The sequence below is a fragment of the Fusarium falciforme genome, chromosome 2 (genome assembly GCF_026873545.1).
Source record: "Fusarium falciforme chromosome 2, complete sequence".
Classification (NCBI taxonomy): Eukaryota; Fungi; Ascomycota; class Sordariomycetes; order Hypocreales; family Nectriaceae; genus Fusarium; species Fusarium falciforme.
Genome location: NC_070545.1, coordinates 3,124,655 through 3,147,078, shown reverse-complemented (window position 1 = coordinate 3,147,078; position 22,424 = coordinate 3,124,655). Strand labels below are relative to the sequence as shown.

Below are 22,424 nucleotides of genomic sequence, written 5' to 3'. Positions count from 1 at the left end.
AGCACCCTAACACCACACAGCCGCATCTCACAACAGCAAAAAGAGAAAGCCTCGCAATTTGCTCGCAATCGAATTATAGGAACAGCCCGATGCGGGGGTCGAACCCGCAACCTTGAGATCGCGTACTCGATACCATTAATTGGTATTTCTAAGAGTCTCACGCTCTACCGATTGAGCTAACCGGGCGTGGCTCGAATGTGGTAGGAGTAGGAAGCACAACCCGCTCAAGATCGCATCCCGGACCCGGAGGAAAATTTTGATGGTGTCCGGGGGGATCCACAATGGTGCCAGCATCCAGGCTCGAGAGTACTTGAGATGGGATGGAAACAAGGTCCAAATATGTCGTTACGGTGTGTTGTGCTTGTGTTGAGATCTATCATGATATCCAACGCCTCATGTCATACCCCGACCTGATGCCTCATTTTTGTACATTATACTTTTACATTGGTGATACAATTTCTCAACGCCCCTTCCTGCTGTCCTCCTCCAGCTCAGCCTCAACCTCCTCGTCCATCTGCTTGGCAATCATCTTCTCCTCTTCCTCCTCCGCCTCCAGGATCTCCTGGATCAGTCGGCTCTTCTTGTCCTGCTTGTTCTTGCTGCGACGCTCCCGGGGTGCGTTCTTCTCGCTCGCGCTGATGCCCCCGGGGCCCATGACAATCTCAACCTTTCTGGGCTTCTTGCCCTCTCCTGCTCGCTTGCCGCCGTCGTCGTGTCCTTTACCCGCCCGGACCTGTCGGAGAACTCGCGTCTTGGCTCCGAGCGCCCAGAGATCTCCCCATCGTGCCTTGCGAGCATCGTGGTATGCCACCTTGCCGAAGCTCTTGGGCACCGTCCATCTTTCAAGCTTGCCTTCGGGGGTACACAAGTCCAGGGTGACGTGACCCTTGCGCTTCAGGGGGGGCAAGATCGTTCGAGGTAGCGTCTGCATATCGGGCTTTGTCTCTGAGTGTTCGTATCCCTTGAAAGCCACCTCCGTCGCCTGCTTGCCAGTCCAGGGGCTCTCCTTGGCTACACCACGTCTGAGAGCCACATAGCTGAACTCGACCTCGCCCTGGTTGTCCTGGCTGTTTCCAAGCATGCGAGTGTAAAAGGTAGGTCGCACGAATCGCTGGTTAAAGTGGCAGAAATCCTTTCGGCCAGTACTCTTGCCAGTGGCCTGGTACATGGGACACACTCCTTGGTTGGTGCAAGGAGCAATGACATGTCCAGCCTCCTTCTCGCGTTGATAGGCCGGGTTGAAGTCCTCAGGGGAAACCTCAGACTGTCCCGACTGAGGGAGCAGGAACTGCTTCAGAACTGTATCACGAACATGAGCCACAGCCTCGAAACCGCGAGGGTGAGCCTTTTCCAGAACAATAAGGACACCCCCGTCCTTCTTCAGCAGACTCCAGAGGTTGTTGAGGATGGCTTGTCGGTAGTGATCTTGCTGCTCTTTGAGGAAGAGGTGAGACGCAATGATGACATCGTAGCTCTTTCGAGCCTGCGGCTTGTCTCCTGCATCCAGATGCTGGCCACGCATCTCTCCTGAATGTTCATAATCAGGCAGTCGAGGAAGAAATGTGGTGTTGTGGAGGAAGGTCTTGGCGCGATGTCGTAGACGATCTGATCCAACCACAACTGTTCGCTTGCCAGGAGGGTCAAGTCCTTTGACTTGGCCATTCTCCTTCAGCAAATCCCACTCTGCTCGCACAATCTCATCCCAAGCGATCAAGCCAGCACCACCGGATCCCGCATCGAGAACGCTGAGACCGGTACCGTCCTTGAGCTTGGACTGTAGCCACTCACTTCCAACTCGCTTCCGGACCTCTCGTAGTGTAGCCATAACGGAGGCATAGGCAGGTGGTAAGAAACCTGCAATGAAAGCGTCCGCCTCAATCTCGGTCATGTGTCGGGAATCTGCGTGAATGCCAGCAGCTCTCTGCCCGCCATTCCTCTTGCCTTCGGGCGTCGCAGGAGATAAAGGAAGGCCAGCACCACCAAATGCATCTTCAGCTGCACTCTTGACATGGTCAATGTGTGTTCGCTGCAAAAGGTCTCGGATTGGCATGATCAGCTCGTCCCGCGGCAGGGAAATCTCAACGGGACTGCCATGGAATCGACCCTCAATGGAAAGAGGGTGAAATCGCAGAGTCTCGCCAGACACTCTCTCCCTCCATTGTTCCTCTGGCCACTGAGGCGTCTCCTCGGCCTCCACCAGACGCTCTGCGAGCTCCTCCTCCTCAGCCGCCACTCGATCCTCGGCCTCTTGCTGCTGTCGCCGTGTCTCCTCAAAGTCCTTGGCCAATTTTTGCATCGCATCGTACTCTCGTTGATTCCTTGCCACTAGTTCGACATATCCCGGGGGTTGATGTAGTGACTCTTCCATAGCTAAGTCTGCCAGCTCGGATTGCGGCAGCACTTCGCCAGACTCTTCCACTATCTCGTCTTCCGCTGCCTCCTCACGGGGAATCTGGTAGACGATCTCCTCGAATTCGCCTCCCTCAACCTCCCGTAGTATAGTACCCTCATTATCCGGTCGTGGGGGCTCGGGCCCCATGTCGGCATGCTCTGGGATACCAACATCTTCAGGCCTAGTCTCTCGCAAGGGTGCACCGTACAATCGTTCGTAGAGGGCGTATTCTTCGTCATTAAGATATCCCTTTGGCAGAGTATCTCTGAATCGCTGCTTGGCATCTCGGACAACCTGCTCAATCTCTTCAGGCGATGCGCGCGGGGCCGCCGCTTCTTGTCGCAAAAATCTGGAAGTCGAAAAAGCCTGTGTAATTGCCGTGCTCTTATTGGGCTGGGGTGCTTGAAGGGGAGAAATTCGTCGTAATCGTAGGGAAGGAGTGGAATGGGTGTAAAAACGAGTCGAAACTAATGAAGAAGAAACATTACACCTCGGACAGGCATTCCGGATGCCCCTTGCTGACAACATTTTCTGTATTGTACAAGTTTTGGGTTGATGGTTGAAGTTGGAAGCTCGTCTGGAACTTTTTCGCCGCTACGCGTAGTCACGTGATATAAGTGGTAATCATGATGGCCGCACTCATGAGCAGTCTCACACAGAGGAAGTCAGGACAGGGATATGGAAGCTCCGGAAAGATGGTTTATGAATCAGTGCTGATCTAATGCCTTCGACTATCGATATAATTATTACGCCCATGAAAGAATCCTTTGCCAACGCCATGCTCATCACTTAATCACTACCAATATCTGCCAAAGTCTTGAATGTAGACCTTGGAGGGCCAGGCCTCGATGCTCCGCCCACTGTCGCTCCACTCGAAGTCTGGACTGTGGGTTGACGGTAAATGTTGAACACGCTCTTCTCGGCCGCCTTGTATGAATCGAACTAGAAGCCTGTCAGCAACCCACCCTCGTCCTGTAGTTCCTTCTAGCAACGTACCGAGAACAGTGACACAAAATACAGTCCGAAAAATGTCACAAACATATCCAGAAGCGCCTTCAAGCTCCACTGCCTGGCCAGCGAGGCCGACTTTGTATCTCCGCCCAGCGTCCGGCCGGGTGTTTTGAATGCGTCGCCAGGCTTGGTCGCGCCACCGAGCTTGACAGCATTGTTGATGGCCGCCGTCAGCGCCGGGGGGTTGGCACCTCGGATGGTCTCGATGCAGTTGCCGTTGTGGAAGATCTTGAAGGTGGGCATGGCTGAGACGCCGTTGGATCGCGCGATGCCGGCCTGGCTGTCGACGTTGACCTTGGCGAAGGCCACCTTTCGAGGGGACGAGTGTTCCTTGGCGAGGCTGTCAAAGGTCGGCGCGATCATCTTGCAGGGACCGCACCAGTCGGCGTAGACTTGCGCGTGTTAGTGACGATGCGTGGCATCGGAGGGGGTTGACGTACAGTCTGCGATGACAACGTTTGTGCCGGAGAGGAGGCTGCTCCACTCCGATTCAGAACCGATACTAATAGGGCCGCTCATGGTTGCGATGGTTGTTGTTGAATGAGTTTCAAGATGAAGGCCAGATCATCCGTATCGTTCCGTTGGTTGTGATGCTGACCAAGCGCAGGCAGGCATGTGCTCTGAGACCGGATCGGGCAGGCGGTGGACAACCCCAGACAAATTCTGCCGGATCAATGCAATAACTTTTTGAGCTTCACTGAGCATGGACAAAGCTCCACAGCTTGGAACCCCATCATCAAAATGTCTTTTCACGAGCGCAAGTCCAAGGTGAGTCAATTATCAAAGAAACCGCTGTCGCTGTATATCTAACTTTGAGTAGAAGCGGAAAACCGGCCACAATGGCCAGGACACAACGTCCTTCAAGCCATCCGCAACCTTCAACCCAACGGATGGTGGCCGACCATGGACAGTATCCGTCGCAATTCCTAGTAGCGTCCTTACAAAGTATGATCTCAATTCTTTTATTAATTTCATTGCTGACCAGTCAGTCTTGCTACTGCCGACCAACGAATGACCCAGCCAGGTCGAATTGCTCGTGCCCTCGCCGTCTTCTCCGTCGATGAAGTCGTCGTCTTTGACGATTCTCCCCTCTCTGCCCGACCTCGCCACACGGACCCGAACGGTTACACTGGAGATACCGACCCATGCCACTTTCTCACCCATATTCTGTCTTTCCTAGAGGCACCGCCCTTTATGCGAAAGACTCTCTTCCCTCTTCACCCCAACCTGCGTCTCACCGCGCTGCTGCCCAGTCTCGACATGCCGCATCATCCCCATCCTAAGGAGTGGATTTCCTATCGCGAGGGTGTCACGATTGCTGGTCAGACAAGCACGGGTTCTGGAACTCTTGTTGAAGTGGGGTTGGATCAGCCAGTTGAGATTCAGGAAGAAATCCCCCCAAAGACCAGGATAACACTCAAGTTCCCCGACGACGAGACCCAATACCCTGAGCCAGTTCATCCCGCCGCCCCAAGAACCGAGGGCGGCTATTACTGGGGCTATACCGTTCGAAAGGCCAACTCTCTGTCCGGCGTCTTCACCGAGAGCCCGTATGAGAATGGCTATGACATCAGCATTGGCACTTCGGAACGTGGAGTCCCAGCCTCCAAGGCGTTCCCTCATGGCAAACGAGTCAACTTCAACCATCTGCTCATTGTATTCGGTGGCCCGCGAGGTCTCGAGTTTGCATCTATGAATGACGAGGAACTAAGCAGCATGGACATCCAAGGCTCCAAGACAAAGGAGCTGTTTGATCACTGGATCAACGTTTTGCCCAACCAGGGCAGCAGGACCATCAGAACAGATGAGGCTGTCTTCATTGCATTGACTGCTTTGCGGGGAATTTGGGATTCTAGTTAAATGACTGGTACAGCACTTGATACCCTATGTACACCTTAAGTGTGCGCTTCCTACCTGGCCGGGGGACATTATAGTTAAATGCTCATGACTGATACAGAGCCAATGTGTCGGCAAATGTGCTGTTGTTCTGTATCGCTTCAACCCAATCTACGCCATCACGCTCCAACATGATCCTGGTACCCACCGTGCTCAGTCCAAGGACTCTCGTTCCCTCATTATAACCCGCGAAACTCAAGATCCTCTCCTGGCAGAATTCCGGAGACTTGTTGCTCGCACACGAGTCGTTGTAGTTGTTGAAGAATGAGTACAGCCCCGCTCCATATATAACCACATTGCTGGAATTCATGACTCTCATGCCCCATCCCATATTGCATCCCGCAGGAACAGGGTCATTCTGACAGCCCGCCCCAAAGTCAGGATCGCTGAGGACAGGCACAAGCGGGAAGGGGTATTGGGCCACGGGGCGAGGCTGGAAATATGCCTCCTCTGTCTGTACATGGCCCATGTACACGTCCTTTGTGTTGACGAGTTGATACTGGTACAAAACGTGATGCTCGGATCCAGTTGCGCTGAGCCAGATGCGACCTCTCCGGGCTTCGACGAGTACACCCCGTCCTGCGTAGATGGTAACTCGTTGGTACTTCTGGTCTTCGAGGTCATGATCAGCAACCCAGTACCAGCAGTTTTCCGTAAACAAGCCTCCAGCATACGCTGTGATGTGTATACTCATATAAGCAGCCACACACTTTGGCTGAACCGTATCTGTAGCTTTGAGGGCAGGGCATTCAGAAACCTGGAGATATGTTCCCGCAAACCCTCCAATACGAGTGTGTACATCCCACATGCCGGATGGCAAACCGGGACTGTAAAGATTGTACTGAATGAGAATGGCGCCTGCCGTTGCGCCGCGGGTCGAGACAATGGTGTCGGACCATTCAATTTGACCAACGTCCCCTGGACGACCAACTTGAACGACTGGTCGAGGGTTTTCCACGTCTTGAAAGTTTGGTCCAGTACCCATGATAATCGACGCAAGGGCCTCTCCCACGATTTTGGCATTCGGAGGTATATAGATGGTGTCGGTGACCATGTAGTATCCAGCATCGAGGTAAGCAATGAGTTCGCTGGCTGCTGTGTAATTGAATAGCGCGTTGAGGGCTTGAGTGTCATCGTGAGAGGCATCTCCGTAAGCTCCGTTGGCTTTGGCTGAAACGAAGAAGATGCTTGGGACCTGCTCATATTGGGGCTATCGCTGTTAGCAGCGCCTGAAAACAGCTACTCAACCTACCTTTGATCTCTCGAAATAGATATTGCGGTCGAGAAGGCTAACAGCCCGAGGTGATGGTAGAGCGTAGTAGCCTGCTGCATCAAACATGCCCCGAGAGTCGGCATAGTGTCCCTGATATTGTCAGAGTACTCCAGGTTCTTCCCTCCGCGGTACTTACCATCACAAAAACAGATTCAGCTGCTGGTCTCATCATAGAGCCCATAAGATCGGTGCCTTCAGGGCCAACAAGGATTTTGTTGACATTTTTAAACTTGACATTCTCTATCGCCAGAGACGCTGCGCTTCCTGCGGCGCCTGGGTCGGTGCGTGTCGTCGAGATAGCAGAGTCGATATTCTCGAACCAACTATCAAGGAGAGTGATGGAACCAACACCCTTCGATACATCGTCCATCTTGATACCGACGCGGCAGTTCTGGAATACGGCGCTCTTGAAGGTCCATCCCCAGTTCCAGGTCATCCAAACAGCAATATCGGCATTAGAGAACCAAAGGTTGCGTGCCGTGAACTGCTGGTTGCCCAGAACAGTCGCATTGCCGCCGCCGTAAAAGTATAGATCGTTCAACAAGCCACCGGATCCCTCCTCGATAAACAGACCAGTGTGAGCGTTGCCCGGAGCAGTCGATAGCCTGAACACGCAACTGCTGATAGATGTTGCTTGGGAAGAAGGCCAGTGGATGCCCACAGCGGGAAATTCAGGAGGGAGAGCAGTGGTGTCCAAGATCAAGTTGCGGATCTGTCGAAAGAAGACATTTGTAGAGTTCCAGGATAAAGCGCCGTTGAATAGATATGGGTTCGCATCGATCAAGCCAAAGCTTTCCTTGGAGAAGGCAGGAGATGCCTTGATGATCGGACGGTCGTTGGGGTCACCGATAATCTGGGTATAGTATAAATCAATGATGGAGTTGCTGATCAGGTAGGTTCTATCCAAGTCAGCGGCATGCTGGAATTCTTCCTCGAGCAACTGACCCTGAAGGAATGTAGACGAGCGCTGGCGAGATCGTGCTCCCCTTGCAAACTCCGGGGATACATCGAACGCCTGCGCTGATGGCAGCATTTATCGCAGCCGTGTCGTCGGCAACTAGACGAGCTATGAGCCAGAAACCAAACAGCATCAGGGACACCCACCTCCATCACCAACAGCGCCATAGTCCTTCACGTTGCGAAAGACTTGGTATAGCTTGTCCGGGTAATAGGGAGCGGTTCCCAGGTGTGGGATATCTTCGAGCCAGTATCTTGCGTGTGCCGTGCCCGCAAGAGCAAGGGCGAGAGCCCCCTTGAACTTCATAACGAAGGACGAAGATGAGAGGGGGTAGAGAGAGGGGTAGGTCGAAAGGAAGAAAAGTCAGCTTGGAGAGTGAGGTTGGAAAATATTATAGAAAATGTGCAGATGCCAGGTGCTTTCGAGTTGAGTTGATGCTCGAGGCAAGCGCGGGTTGATGCTCCTTCCGAGAATGTAGTCGTAGGAGCGACCTGCACCTTCCTCGGGCACCAGCATTGAAACGGCATGGAAATCCCCTCAATCACGGCACCATGGAACTATCCTCTCCATCCATCTTGTATTTTCTTACTGTCAGATGGAAGAGTCACATGCAGTGGTACTGTTTCTCAACCTATTCGAGCAACGGTTTTGTGCACCTTCGCCATATCACCGTCAATCTGCGAGCCCCTCAACTCATGGAACAGTGTAAGTGTAGCATGGGCAACTTTTGCACAATGATGACGTGTATTCTGCAGACGCTCACTGAGAATGAAGAAATTGAGATGATGTTGATGGACCCATTCCGGGCAAGTGATTGTGTTGAGTATGTGACACCCAGCCTTGTTGAAGGCCGTGCTTTTCTAGTTGAAGACACCCCCCCCCCTATCCAATGAACGCCATCCGATGCGGCCACCGCGTGGTCATAACCCGTGATTATGTAGTGTAATTTTATAATGAAAGCAGCCCTAGATGGACGATCGAGTCTCCGAGTCCAGTGCAACAGCCTTGGCAAGGGTTCCCCTGGCCATGGCCTTCTCGCCCGAGCGCTTGCGGAGGACGTTCTCAATAAAGGCCTCTCCGGCCTTGTATGAGGAGCGCACCAGAGGTCCGCTGGCGCAGTACAGGAAGCCCATATCCAGTGCCCTCTTGTTCCACATCTCAAACTCGTCAGGGGTGACGTACTTTTCGACCTTGAGGTGGCGCTTGGTTGGTCGCATGTACTGGCCAAAGGTGACGACATCGACATCAGCCTTGCGAAGTTCTGCGGCTGTTAGTTGAATTCATTCCAAAAGGACTGGCTTCTTACCCTCAAGCGCGGCCATAACCTCGTGCTCTTGCTCCCCGAGACCGAGCATCAGACTGGTCTTGGTGATGATACCCACCTTGCCCTTGACTTCCTTGACATGCTTCAGTACGCTCAAGCTCTGTCGGAAAGTGGCCCTGCGATCTCGCACGTATGGGGTGAGGTCCTCGACGGTCTCAACGTTGTGGGCGTAGACATCGAGTCCACTCTCGGCCACAACCTTTACCATATCCAGATCACCACGGAAATCGCCAGTCAGAGCCTCAACAAGCAGAGAAGGCTTCTTCTGCTTAATTCTACGGATCGTCTCGGCGAAGTGGTGTGCTCCGCCGTCTGCCAGATCATCTCGGTCCACACTGGTCAAGACAACGTATCCAAGACCCCACCTAGCCAGAGCTTCCGCGGTGTTCTCGGGTTCGTGAGGATCCAATGCCGCGGGCTTTCGATTTGTCTTGACACTGCAGAAGCGGCATCCTCTGGTGCACGTGTCACCCATGAGCATGATAGTCGCAGTGGCAGCATTCTTATCGGAACCACCCCAGCACTCGGAAATGTTGGGACATCGAGCTTCCTCGCAGACTGTATGCAGTCCCAATCCTCGCAGATCCTTCTTAATGCTCTTGAAGTTATCGTTTCCAGCAGGAATGGGCGTCTTGAGCCACTCTGGCAATCTCGTAATCGTCCGTTTCTTGCCCTCGGGGCCGACTTCGGCGGTTCGAAGAGTAAATGCCTCTGCGGGCGACAGCGGCTGCGCAGGCGACGAGGTGGCCAAGAAGTCTGAGAATTCGGCAACCGTAGTATCCTTGAAGTAGCTCTTTCGCTTGGGCTTGGCGGGCTCGCTCGATGTCGGAGGTACAGTGGCGAAAGCTCGAACGGTGGAAGCCGCGGTGAGGGCTTTCCGGAGAGGGGTATGCGCCCGCTTGAGGGAGGGAGCTATCGACGCCATGATATCGAGACGAGGCAACCGACCTCTTGTCTATAGAAGGAAGGGGAGGAATAAAAAAGACCGTTGAGGCGTTCGTGGGGATGTTGAGCAAAAGCTGGTTCAGTGGCTGCAGAAGCCCATGCAGAAATTCGGGGGAAAAGGCCGATGCGACCCGCCCGAGCCCGGGTGGCATCCGAGAGACTAGCCAATCAGAGGACCTCGCAATATCCTTAATCAGCTCCCTCGCAGCTGACGGTCGATCCATCGCAACACCAAAACGCCTTTGCAAGGGTCGATTTGCGCCTTTTCACAACGGACAAATTAGTCATCGGACCATGAGTTCCATGGTAGCCGAGGATCAAGTCGCCGATAGAAGGCGAACAGTCGATACGCCGACAAGCAGACGATGCGTCGGCCAACAGTCGCCGAATGGTCCGACAGCACAACATTCACACAGATATTGACTCCAAGACGTTGAGCTGACAAGGTCTATTGCTCCTATCTACTGGGAAGAGCCAAACGGCCTTCATCGGTTCCTTTCCAGAACCTAATCACCAATCCTCCTTTTCATATAAATCATTTTCCACCCCTCCGAATCAAACAAAACCATACTCCAAACGTCAATCCTTCATCCAAGGGTCGTGAAGCATCGTCACAAGAGTGAAGGCTCCTGCCCGGATCACCAACCATCCTAAAGGGGGTATCGCCAAAGAGAAGTATAGAAAAACCAGTTCATCCAAGAATCAGAGGTTTTGAAGAGAATATGATTGTTTCCCGCGTCGCCGACGTCGTCCCCGTCTCCTTGGTCCCGTCTCCCTTTGTGGCAGCAGAGTCGGGAGGAGATGTTGACCGAATAACAATTCAAAGGGATCTCCAGCCAGCAACACGCACCGGCCGCAGTCCATGTGAGAAGGGGATTGATCTCAAAACCGTTGAGTGTTGACCAAGCCTGGAAGAGACATCCTTAAGGAGTCTGGAAAAGATGGGGAAAGGGGGTGAAGAAGATAAAACAGGCTTGGTCGAGGTCAACGGTTACCCTTACACGTGGGCAGCAGCTCATAAACATTGCACAAGACACAGACTGAAGCTGTGTATGGCGCAGTCAACGCGCACAAGTGCGTGCCGCCGGGGATGAATGAAACATTAAGAGTTGAAAACCCGCGAGGCGTGTCCAAGGAGCGGGTGTGCTCGATGAAGCGCATGGAAGCAAGTCGGGCTATCCATGAAGAAGGGCAGAGTCTCAAGACTCATCAAGGTGAAGCAGAGTGTTGTTTGCCAGACGGCGAGTGTCGTTCTGCAGTCGACATCGTGGCGCTGTTAACGTCGTTTCATCGTAAAGAAATAGGCCGCGCTAATGGCCAAGGGTAAAAAGCAAAAGAGTCTCAAAGATTGAGTGACGAGATGATCGCATCGAAGAGTTCGGAAGTCGACAGTGGAAATCCACTGTCCTCAGGGCCACCCCTAGTTGCGTACTAGGGCGCGACTATAGGAGGGCGACGACAACCATACCAGCGACACCAGCCAGGGCCATCTTGCCGACTTGGGCAACGGAAGCAGCGTTCTCGGGGACCTGAGTAGCCTCGCCAGAACCACCAGTGGTTCCGACAGAGGCGGTGCTGGCGATGGTGCTCTTGGGGGTAGCCTCGTGGGAGGTGGCGTTGACAACAGAGACAAAGCTGGTGCTCTCGATGACGGGGGTAGAGGTGGTCTCGGCGACAGTCTCAACCTCGGAAGTGGTCTCAGCCTGGGTGGTCTCGGGTTGAGCCTCAGTGCTGAAGCCAGTCGCGGTGACGGTGTGAATCTGCGAGAGGAAGTAGGTCTTGGTGAGGACCGCAGTGGAAGTCTGAGTGGTGGTATCCTCGGCGAGGGCGAGGGCTGGCAGGACAGCCAGGATAAGCTTAGAGAAATGCATTTTGTTGAGTGAGTTGATGGACCGTGTAAGTGAGTGCTTTCAAAGCGTGCAGGCAGCGGTGTATCGCGCGCAAAAGTTGTGTGTGAAGGTAGAGGCGGTCGTGTAAGTGAGCGAGTGGAATGCTCTGTAATTCAAACAGCGGAAAGCCAGGCTATGTAAGCAAGTTGATAAAGGAAGCGATAGACTCTGCCAACGAAGTCTGTGGGGAAGAGATGTTTCGAAAGGTTTGAAGGCTAGAAGGATCCTAGAAGAGAGAGTCCGGGATAAGGTGGTGCGTCGGGGGGGAGGGATCCATGAAGTACTCCGGGGCACTGTCTATGCGACGAACAGCAAACAATGGCGCCGCGGGACCTTACAGACGAGCCCTCCATTAGAGAGAGACCTGACCAGGGTACGGCTCAAGTGCAGCAAAGTGCCGCCAGGCCAGATGTTGACCATGATGGTGGGATGGGAGGGGCGGACTAGGCCGGAGCCCATTACACTGGGTATAGGTGACACGGAATTAAGCCCTTGTTGGGCTGTGTCTCAGGTACTAGTGACCTAGTCAACGGGGTTTCTTGGTCTGGGCCTCCCCCTCGAGGGAAATTAATTACAGCGCATGTCGAGAGCTTCAGGCACGCGTGCCGGGCGACCAGGCCCTGGGACGTGGCCCTGTCGTAGGCCCATGTCGTTTCTTTTGGCGTCATTGTAGGCCCCAGAAGCGCCAGCCCATGGCCTTTGGCTGTTCGGCCTTTGTCTCTCCTCTTGTCTTCGTGAGACGAACTTGAGAATGTCTTTGGAGCAGGCAAGGTTTCACCGGTAGTGGCCATCCTGGTCTTTGGTGACGGACTGTTGGGATGGCGTTGCAACCATGGAAAAACTCTGCACTTTTCAACAGAACAGAACCGACAAGTCTTGCCGGGTGGCGATGAACGCAGGCTGCGAGATGAGGGAATTACCTGACGGCGAGGCTCTCCCAGAGCCAGAGTGTGCCCAACGTGAAGGTCCAACCATCTCGGCGTCCCTAGGACGTTGAGCCACTTTCTGGCCTTGGCCGCTAAATGACCTTCTCGAGCTTTGCCCTGTCCAATCTGATGTTGGTAATGACCCTCTTCCCTCTTGTTCACAAAAAGGCACAAGAGCCGTCGAGTAAAATTTGCACAATCTCCCTCCCCCCTCGGGATTGGCCAGGAACCAGGCACACCCGCCCGGTTCCTGCGTCGCCTCTGAAATTGTGCCTGGCGCTTTGCCTTATTCAGGCACTCGTGGCCGGTGCGACAGTGGCTGTTATTCCGCTGAAGCTTTGCTGGTTGAGCGAGCGCCAAGAGAGAAGAGAACCCCCATCACCCGTCGATCATCACTGCGAAAAGAGGTCATTCGCTCCGGACATGTGCGCTACTGTAATATGAAAAGTTTGATGAGGACATCTCGTTTGTAATTGCGACCCTCTTCGACTTGCTTTGCTCTTTGCAATGTGTGATGGCGGCATGCTGACTGCCTACATGAAAGGAACAAAGACGCAAACAATGGCAGAGTTCAGCTTCTGCACTTTGAAACTGCCTTGTGGTATTTTTAGGGCTTATTGCTTTGCCATAAGGCTCAAAGCCAGTTTCTCGCTCCGTCGAGCTGAAACTCTGCCACCGAGGAACATCCTGGTCAGGTTGTGGGAAACTCAACGGTCTTTGTTGACCCGTGCCATGCCGGTCAAGGAACGAACTGATGGAACACGGAGGAATTGTGACAACCTTGGAGAGAGGGGGAGGAGAGTAAGCACTGATCGGAGGCCATGATCGGCTGCCTACCCGCCCCGGATTTGCTACGCGTCGGGTTGACTCGTGCCCGCGTGCTAGTACTGTACGCACTCTACGGTGCATACCTCGTGTTGAGTCATGCTGTGCAACTTGATTTGTGATGAGCTCTTTTAATCTCTCACACACCGCCCGTTCTCTTGAACCTGACTTTTGTGTCGGTCCAATCACTCCAGTGGGAAAAGAAAGGTCTTGACGTGGCCATGCCGTGTGAAGCCAGCGCATGAGACCAGCGGGCCTCTTCTCGTTTTTTCCCACCTTATTTTAGCTGCTCGCTTCTCCATTGGTGAGACGCGCTTGAAAACAATGGGGAACCGCGGCAGCTTTCCGTGGTCCAATTGCAAGGTTCCTGACCCCTGGCCTGTCTCTGCTCAGCCCTGCTCCAGCGGGGACACATGCAGTTCGACAATCTGTGACAACAGAGGTTGACGTCAAGTCCTTTGCACCGTAGCAACCGGGAGAACCAACGGTCAATTCAACCTTGCCCGCTCGCTTTGCGACAGAGCAGAGGGGGGTATTGGGACCCGAAAGTTTGCTTGGCGGAAACCCATCCGAGATGCCAGCTCATGCATCGCGCAGATCAATGCTTTCCGCCTCTCCTGTGAGTTGTCAACAAACCTCAGCAAGACATGACCGTTCGTTGCCAGGCGCAATGCGCAAGAATGCGGGACTCTGCCGTCGGTTAAGCAGCTCGTGCTTTGGGGACGTGACGTAGGAGTTGTCGCAATAATGCAATGCCGGTCTTCCATTGCATTTGTTTGTTATTGCAGGCAACAGGAAGAGTCCGCTTTACCTCTTTCTGATGAGCTACCTGCCTGGCTGCCTACCTCAAGAACAAGCTGAGGGAGCGCATGTGATGCAGGCTGTGTCGTTGAGTAGCTCAGGCGCCGTGGCGTTGAGCAGCCTCTTGTGGCGGGAAGAGAAGTCACGGGCGCAGCTTGAACATGTCAGAGGCCACCAGTTCCAGTATGTAAAATAGAGATAAAAGCAAAAATCGCACACACGAGAAAGACTTCCTCTTGAAGGTGTCGCGACCTCAACCAGAAACACGTGAAGCCAACCGTTGGTCCGTTGCCGACGCCCAAACAAGGTTTTGTGGGTCTATCTGCCTTAGTCATCATCATATCCCAACTCCAAAGCTTCAGACTCTCACAGCCCATCATCCACCAAGTCAAACATCACAAGCCATGACTGACTCACCACCACCGCAGCCTCGCGCTCGCTCGAAATCCCCTGCCCCGCGCGAAGGACCATCCCGCGACAACAGTGACTTGCCTCCCCGGAGGCCCAGGGACCGATCGCGATCGCCTGCGCGCAGGCCTAGAGGCTCGGGCGGCTTCAGATGGAAGGGTGATCGGAGGGACAATGACAGGCGGGACTTTCGCCGACGGTCGCCGCATAGACAAGGGGATCGGGACCGTGATCGCGATCGCGACCGGGGTTATGGCAGAGGCCGCGACCGAGGATATGGTAGAGACCAAGACCGAGACCGCGGTTATCACAGAGACAACCGGGACCGGGACCGGGACCGAGACCGCGACCGTGGCGATCGAAGAGATCGCGACCGCGACAGGGACCAGCAAAAGGAGAAGAAGGAAAAGCCCAAGGCGCCTGTAGCCCAGGCAGGCGAGGAGATGATCATCGTCAACGTCAACGACCGTCTTGGCACAAAGGCTGCCGTGCCCTGCCTAGAGTCCGACACGGTTGGACAGCTCAAGATGATGGTGGCGGCGCGAATCGGACGAGACCCCGGCCAGATCATTCTCAAGCGACAGAGTGAGAGACCCTTCAAGGATCATATTACACTTGGAGATTACGGCATTTCGAACGGCGTGCAGCTCGACCTAGAAATTGACACGCGGGATTAATATCGTCGAGGAAGAATATCACAGGAGTTCAGGGACAACGGATGGATCAAACACACGGCCATGGTTACCGAAGCACTTGGTTAAGAACTTGCTTGATTGAAAGGGAATCGATTTTGACATCATAGCGCCTGCTAAACCCAAGAATGAACATGTTTCAACGCCAAACAAAGGGGCTATCATGTGTCCCAAAAGTCGTTCATTTCGTAAGCGTGTCGTGCGTGAGCATGATAACAAGACAATATACGCAAAGAGATATATATGCCCATCATCCAAATATATAAATAACAAAAGAAAGAACAGAGCCAAGTCTTTTATCCAATCAATCCGCCCCTCATCCAACGCCGTGAACGCTCAAAAAAAGTGTTGACTGGCAAATGGTGTCTCCTGCTCTAGGTGATTCACATGCACGCTCAAAGTCAAACCACTGTGTAAGATCTTGACCAAAAACCCCCTCTATTTCCATCTTGTCCGGTTCAGTTTGATGCATTGCGTTGAAACTGTCGTCCGGCTCCGTCTTGGTTTGTCCCATTGACTCATACGCTGAGTCTCGTTCTATCTTGACCTGTTGACCGAATGGTATCAAGCCATTAGGCGGCGAGTCCCGAGGACGTACTGTCTGCTGACGAATGGGAGCATCTTGTCGGCTGATAGATTCCTGAAGCGCAGGATTAGACCCGATGTACTGGAAGGGGTCGTCGTCATCATCATCCAGATCAGGCAACCAACTCGGCTCGTCCATATCAGGTGAAGGCATGGGCAAAGGTTCTCCCATAGTAGACGGAACCTGCGAGGCAGTGGCTTGTGAAGGAGTGGGTTGGGAGAATGGTGTTTCGGCTGGTAGCGCCATATTGAAATCGTCGATTGGAGTTGTCTGGATCTGAGGCACACCAGATTCTTGAAAGTTGCCAGTGTATATAAAATTGCCAAACAGTTGCTGGTTGGTCGGGTCTTGATAGCTCAGCTGTGCCAATGAGCTTTGTCCTCGTTGATTAGGGAGAGCTTCTTGGATGGATTGTAGGAGTTGCTGAAGAGATTGATTGTCAAACTGCTGAGAGACTTCATGTATCGGCGATTGATGCGCTGATTGTGCAGGCTGGCGTAAAGGATTATGTGAATCGCTTAAAGATTGTTGCATATTCGCAGGTTGAAAGGATTGACCATGAGAACTTGACTGCCTCATGGGCAGTGGGGAGAGTGCGAGGCTGTTATCCTCTGGAGACATTGCTTGTCTCACCTGGCGATAGATCTCCTGAGGAAGAGGAGATTGGGACTGAAAGCCTCGGGTAGCTGCCTGCCCCCATGAAGAGCTGAGGGAGAGTGAAGACTGTGAAGGGGCCCTTTGGGCTGGCTTTGAGAGTTGTGGAGGATTCTGCGCAGGTACTTCCAGGTGTGATGCTCCTGGTCGTCGGGGAGTTGCTGGTTTGTTTGACTTGCCCGTCGGTTGTAGGGAGCGAAATTGGCTCCCGTTAGACGATTCTTGCGGAGTTTGCTGGCCGACCCGTTGATTGCGCCCTTGTTGTTTCGGCTGCGCATCTCTCGCGGTCGATCGGTTTCGACCCTTTGCTGGTCTTCGGCCGTGGCTTGGTGTCTCGAAATTGGGAGGCGCGCTTGGAGGGTCATCCTTGGAGCAAAAGGTAGTGTACAGAATATACACCTTCATCGACTTTGGCTGCTCTGCCATGTACGAGCATAAAGGTCCAGCGAGGTGTACCTTCATGTCGCTCTTGGTAAACCCGCACCAGCAGCGCAAACAGAGGGCCATGCCTTGGTGTCCCGGGTCATCGAAGTCTGCGTCCCTCCAGTCATGGAGAGACTTGCACTTGCCACAGGTTCCTGTTGCTTTGGTCTCCGGGTCGTGCCTCTGGCAGCTCATCAGATACGCGCGATTACCATGTCTCGGGTCTCTACCCCGGATGAGCCCATGGTGATCGACGGCGTGTGTGACGATGTGGGAAATCTCTATCTTTCGTCCTTGACAAGCAACCCTGCCGGGAGTCGAGTATTTTGCATTGTTGTGCAACCAAAAGAAGCAGGTTTCTTCAGAGCCGACAAAGTTCTTTTCTGAAAATTGACAGTCTGAGCTGCACTCAACTCGGTCGCTCTGGAAACTTGATGAGTTGGAGGGGCCGGGGTCAGGATGAGACTGGGGTTCCCTCTGTGTTTGTTGTCGAGACCTCCCATGATCCGTGTGTGGAATGCGATTTGCTGCTTGTTGGGATGAGCCCGGAACTGCTGGCGAGGTTCTCGACAAGCGACGCCCTGTTCTGGGTCGCTTTTGCCGTCGCCTGATGCCCCGTTCGTCGTCCGTTAAGCGGCTGTTCTGGCGCTTTGGCTGCTTCCTTGTAATAGAGCAAGTATCCGTCTCCGATGGGTTGGTCGAAGCCCACTGAACCTCATGTAGCCCAGGGTGGGGGGGATGTTCCTCCTTAACCCCGCGTGTTTGAGGGGTTGTCTGAAGAGACAAGCTTGTGTGCCATCCATCACTGCCGAATGTGTCTGGCGGCCTACCCTCATCATGATGCCCTGTATCATGGTATTTCGAGTTGCGGTCGGGGAAAGACGGCGTAGGCTCGGGAGCTTGAAATGCAGCATTGGAACCCAGTAGGCGATCTTGGAAGGTGTTTCCATCGTAATTGCGGCGGGCTGCAATGGCAAAGGCAGCAGTGGTCTGGATGGACGAAGGTTTGGATGTGCTAGCGTCGGAGTGGGAGGTTCGGTGCAGGATGTTGTCGACTAGGCCTACGATCTTGTCGTTATGGCGCATACGCTCATCCAGAGGGAGAGAATTGATGATGGCACCCGGAGCTGGCCGGGAGCTGTCTTGTCTGTTGACCCATTGTGAGGCTTTGGCGCGTGACCTTCTTTCATACTCTCGCTGTTGTTCCTCTATGCCCCATTCAGTTGGAGGCGGAGGGATATATTGGCTGGGGTCGAGGTCGATGCTGGCGACGCTCTGGGTGGTGATGCCAACGTTGGCGTTTTTGGTTGGTTCCAGGTCCATAGTTTCTACCAGTCGGGCGCAGGGTAGGCACCGAGGTCTCTCCGATGACGTTGCAGCCTGCTAGACCTTGCGAGTTACCCGGTACCAGGCACAGACGAGGATGGCGGCGGTTTGTAAAACAAACTTGGAGCAAATGAGGATGGCGGGTGATGGGCCCAAGGATAAAGGATGAAGAAGAGGATTTGGAAAAGGGAAACGAGGCGCAGACTGTGCGAAATGCTCCTGATACACATACGAATGGGCGTCGCAGAGGTTTGGATGTGCTTGTACAATCAGGCTCCGGGTTCTGCCATCATGATTGGTTGTAAATGTGGTTGTAGGCGTTTTTTCAACCCCTGCTTTTCAACCCCCCTGATACCGTGTGCGTACACACTTGTGGACGAGGATCCATATCGGGCGTAAGTGCATTTTTGCGGTGCAATTCGGATTTTGAGGCGAGTGCTGAGCCTCAATTTGGGTCACGATGGAGCGAGTTTGGATGTTGGAAGGGTTGAGTTTCAGAAGTTACGAGGATTAATCGCGGGTTCGCCTCATTGGAAGTGAAGCCCGTTTTGGCAGTCGCCGACTGGGTCGTGAGAGCTTATGTCATCAGGGATAACCGTCCCGCGAACATCCGGGCATCGGAGACTTGCGGGGCTTGATTGGTGAGGGCAGAGCCTCAATCGACATGGCTGCAGCTTCTGTTGAGCCTCAGCTCGAATAAGAGGCGAGAAGGGCAAGAAATCAGCGTTGAACAAGACTGGACGTCAAACGTGACAAGGTCTGATTGTCCCCACTTCGCTTGGTAGTATATCGGGACGATGCTAGCTCTTCTCCGCGGGGAAGATCGTGAAAATGGGGTTCCCCAGACTATTTATTTGCCGAGTAGCCTAGGATCTCATCTCTTTGTCGGGTATACAGGTTATCATTTCGATAAACTCTGCTTTTATTAGCCAAAGATATGCCAGGTAACCCTGGCCAAAATGTCAGATTTGATCATTTCATGTTTCGACCCGGGTAGCCCTTCCCCATGCTCTTCATCACTCGCCACTTAGCGTCGAGATACGTTTAAGAAATCCCCTCGTAAAAGTATAGGGTATGTCAAATCGTTCATGAAGTCTGCAATCAAAAGGTGTGCTTGTCTGGAATCTCAATCGTGCCGAACGGCATTAGATCTCGCAACTAAGGATGCGGCTCTGGTTGCAAATGGGACAAACAGACATCTCGGGGATGGCTTATACATCGACCTTCTTTCCGCCGGAGAGTCCAAGTCCACCCATGTCAAAAATGAGAACCTCAGAATATCATCTCATCTGAGGTTCAGGCCCTCGTTTGCTGGCAGTTCAAGGCAGATTCAACCACTAACCTTCTACCTGGCATTTGGCGAGTCGTACCCAGAGCACAATGAGTCGGAATGATATTGGTGGTCTCGCCACAACTATGGATATTGGCCTTGGTATATTCAGAAAGAGTCCGTCCACTTCAATGGAAACAAGCCGGCCAAGTTCACATCAATTCACGCCAATTTACGTCGATTTATATCGATTCACGTCGATTCATGTCAGGGCAAGAGGGACAGTAACAGCTCTCCGAGGCCAAACGAAGCCAGAGGAAACCCGGCTAGAGTTCCCAACATGCCTGATCCTGCACGCGAACACCGTATTAGGGCTCGTGTCCAGTCGTTCCGACCCCCAGCAGCTTCATCGCTCGAATCTCCGAATTTGAATGTTGCCGACGGAGGAATATTGTTCGGGATACGCAAGGAGGAGGATGATTCTCGGCGTTCGGTATTCTTTCGCTCCCATGAGGTTCGTCGCCGAGATCGTTTTCAGGTCGCAAAAGGGGTCGCGGATTAGGAATCAATCGTGCGTTTCGTGGTCTACCAGGGCCGATGAACGGGTTTCTGTTGGATGCCCAAGGATTCGAGGTTGGGCCGTGGTTGTACCACTCCGGGGCTCATCAAGATCGACGACACCGTATCCATCTCCTGATGCCAAGGGAGTGAGCGGCCGAGGAACTTGTTTTGGTGCCACTGTGGGCGTGTTGAGAGTTTTGGAAGCGTCCAACATGCCGTGCCAGATCTGGCCGTAGAATCCGCGGCGAGCATTTCCTTTCTCGACAGGATAAGAAATGTCCAAGCTTTGACCGGGAGTGTCGACGTTGATGTGGTGATCCTCACAGATTACCATCCAACCATGAATTTGAAGTTTAAATCCTTGGAAAAACAGCGCATTATTCTCCGAGTCATTACGGAATTGTACGGCCGGGCATCGAGAGTCATCGAAACATCGTGTGGTCCGGGCCAAGTCTTGGGTTGCGTTCGCAGGTCGACCTTGATATTATCCCAGCCCATGTAGTCTCAATAACGGAACATCCGAGAGGAGGAAAAGAGGCATCGGAATTCAGTTGCGAGATCTCCTCCTTTTGTTAACGACTCCTCTCAGCTGACACGGCAAGAATAGCGTGTTTGGCGGCGGAGACTGCCGGTCGTTAGACACCGCATCGTGACTCTGGCCCAGGTCGGAAAAATTGACCGAGAATTGGGGCATCGTGAGGCCCGGAATATATTTCCGTAGATGGAACTGGGACTTGGGGTCCGAAATGACCAGTCTCTTGTACTATATGAAAGGAAGTGGTTGAACGCAACGACAAAGTAGATATAACAGCAAACTCGTGTTGGCCAGAATTGTTCACCACTGGTCGCAGAAGCGCTGAATCTAGAAATGCCTTGTATGGCTCTTCAAGAGCATTCACACCTGTAGCCTCCCAGTTGCTCGAAAGCGCTCGACTGAGCCGCCACAGTTGGGTCGAGGGTATCAGAGGTGAGTACAAGTCATATCACACAACCATGAGACATCCTTGAAGCCAAGGCTACCGGAATGAGACTGTTGGATGGGGCTGGCTGTGATGCTGGCTCGATAGCATGCTGAAACATGTTGATATCTCAAGGTTCAATCCAAGAGAAGTTCCAGATCGACCAAGGCGTCGTGTCGGCTCTCAATACTTTCACCGAGGCAATAGACGAGTCGAGTCGATCAAACCAGTTCTCCAACAACCGTGGCAGTGCCAACGGACCTTCTCCAAAAGCGAGCCTTGAAAACAACGGAACCGCTCAACTTCTTGGCAACGATCAAAATGCCGCATGCACCACCGCAAGGGCATGGCATTGGGAACGAGTGGTGAGAGGGCGTGTGATGCGATTCTTGGACCCATCTACACCAAGCCCGTCGTCTTGGGCTGGCTCGGGGAGAATTGCGACATTTGGACATGAACAGACAAGGATGCGGAGTGGGATTTCCGTGGATCCCCACGCCCGACCAAAGGCACCGGGATACTCCCCAGGATGACGGCCATGACTCGGTCAAAACTCGACAGCCGCTGCGTTTGTTCGCCCTAAGATGAACGTTATGCTGCGCTACGGTGCGCCAAGTTTCAACGGAAGAGAGCAACGGCTTGTTGTCTTCTGGTGGTGCTTGTTGCGGCTGTTCTCGCTCCCGAGCCGATAAACAGAACCGCATCAAGATTATCGACAGATTGCGATCGCGGTAGTACCACAATGCCGACGCAAGGGACATGCACAGAGCATCCCTGGCGTAGAAGACGTGGTTAGGCTTGCTGTCGCAACCAGCTTCTCCTCAGGTGAACATGGGCGGACGAAGCTCTCGCTAGGTTACTCCGCATGAGGAGAAGCCGGGCGAGTCGCGATGGGTCGACTGGTACCGTTTCCCGCCCAAGTTGTGTCTGATTGTCACTCCAGTTGCAATGATGTCATGAGATAATACTGAAAGAATTGAGGCGAGCTAAAACTTGGCCGCGAGGCTCCAGACAAGATCACGAGCCGTCGAGCATATTGGGCTTCGCATCCAAGGCGATGGCTTTTGCCCCTTCATCAAGCAGAGGTGGGCGAAGGCCAAGAGGCGGTCCGTTCACCTCCCTGGTAGCGTCGAAGGATGTTGTCCATAAAAGGAAATAGGCGGCGCGACTTTCGTTTTCGAGATGCAGGCGCCCAGGCAATCAGCAAATCACCGATGTTGCACGTTTTTCGTCAGACAAGGGGCGGCGTTGACGAGTGCCGGCTCAATTTGGTAAGTTGCGGCGGACCGGGGTGCACGGGCTAGT

General features: G+C 53.4%; 7 protein-coding genes across 7 annotated transcripts; 2 read left to right on the top strand and 5 right to left on the bottom strand.

Annotated features, from left to right (window-relative positions):
- Positions 1-460: 460 nt before the first annotated feature.
- NCS54_00290000 (Thioredoxin domain-containing protein) lies at positions 461-3,940 on the bottom strand (the record flags this gene model as incomplete). The annotated part of the gene is made up of 4 exons (XM_053148487.1): positions 3,844-3,940; positions 3,389-3,795; positions 3,222-3,334; positions 461-2,741 (listed from the first exon to the last, which is right to left on the bottom strand). Exons 1-4 carry the CDS (start codon positions 3,920-3,922, stop codon positions 461-463), a joined length of 2,880 nt encoding a protein of 959 aa, XP_053004462.1. The 5' UTR covers positions 3,923-3,940.
- A 204-nt stretch (positions 3,941-4,144) lies between these two features.
- NCS54_00289900 (Hypothetical protein) lies at positions 4,145-5,263 on the top strand (the record flags this gene model as incomplete). The annotated part of the gene is made up of 3 exons (XM_053148486.1): positions 4,145-4,171; positions 4,224-4,348; positions 4,393-5,263. The coding sequence occupies 3 exons, from the start codon at positions 4,145-4,147 to the stop codon at positions 5,261-5,263; spliced, it is 1,023 nt and encodes a 340-aa protein (XP_053004461.1).
- An 82-nt stretch (positions 5,264-5,345) lies between these two features.
- Positions 5,346-7,836, bottom strand: NCS54_00289800 (Hypothetical protein; the record flags this gene model as incomplete). The annotated part of the gene is made up of 5 exons (XM_053148485.1): positions 5,346-6,509; positions 6,552-6,662; positions 6,709-7,471; positions 7,518-7,629; positions 7,677-7,836. The coding sequence occupies 5 exons, from the start codon at positions 7,834-7,836 to the stop codon at positions 5,346-5,348; spliced, it is 2,310 nt and encodes a 769-aa protein (XP_053004460.1).
- Positions 7,837-8,495: 659 nt separating this feature from the next.
- Positions 8,496-9,779, bottom strand: NCS54_00289700 (Lipoyl synthase, mitochondrial; the record flags this gene model as incomplete). Its single annotated transcript, XM_053148484.1, has 2 exons — positions 8,496-8,791; positions 8,837-9,779. The coding sequence occupies 2 exons, from the start codon at positions 9,777-9,779 to the stop codon at positions 8,496-8,498; spliced, it is 1,239 nt and encodes a 412-aa protein (XP_053004459.1).
- A 1,462-nt stretch (positions 9,780-11,241) lies between these two features.
- Positions 11,242-11,670, bottom strand: NCS54_00289600 (Hypothetical protein; the record flags this gene model as incomplete). The annotated part of the gene is made up of 1 exon (XM_053148483.1): positions 11,242-11,670. One exon carries the CDS (start codon positions 11,668-11,670, stop codon positions 11,242-11,244), a length of 429 nt encoding a protein of 142 aa, XP_053004458.1.
- A 2,971-nt stretch (positions 11,671-14,641) lies between these two features.
- On the top strand, positions 14,642-15,325 carry NCS54_00289500 (Ubiquitin-like modifier HUB1; the record flags this gene model as incomplete). The annotated part of the gene is made up of 1 exon (XM_053148482.1): positions 14,642-15,325. The coding sequence occupies exon 1, from the start codon at positions 14,645-14,647 to the stop codon at positions 15,323-15,325; it is 681 nt and encodes a 226-aa protein (XP_053004457.1). The 5' UTR covers positions 14,642-14,644.
- A 331-nt stretch (positions 15,326-15,656) lies between these two features.
- On the bottom strand, positions 15,657-18,326 carry NCS54_00289400 (Hypothetical protein; the record flags this gene model as incomplete). Its single annotated transcript, XM_053148481.1, has 2 exons — positions 15,657-16,273; positions 17,834-18,326. 2 exons carry the CDS (start codon positions 18,324-18,326, stop codon positions 15,657-15,659), a joined length of 1,110 nt encoding a protein of 369 aa, XP_053004456.1.
- Between the last annotated feature and the right edge of the window lie 4,098 nt (positions 18,327-22,424).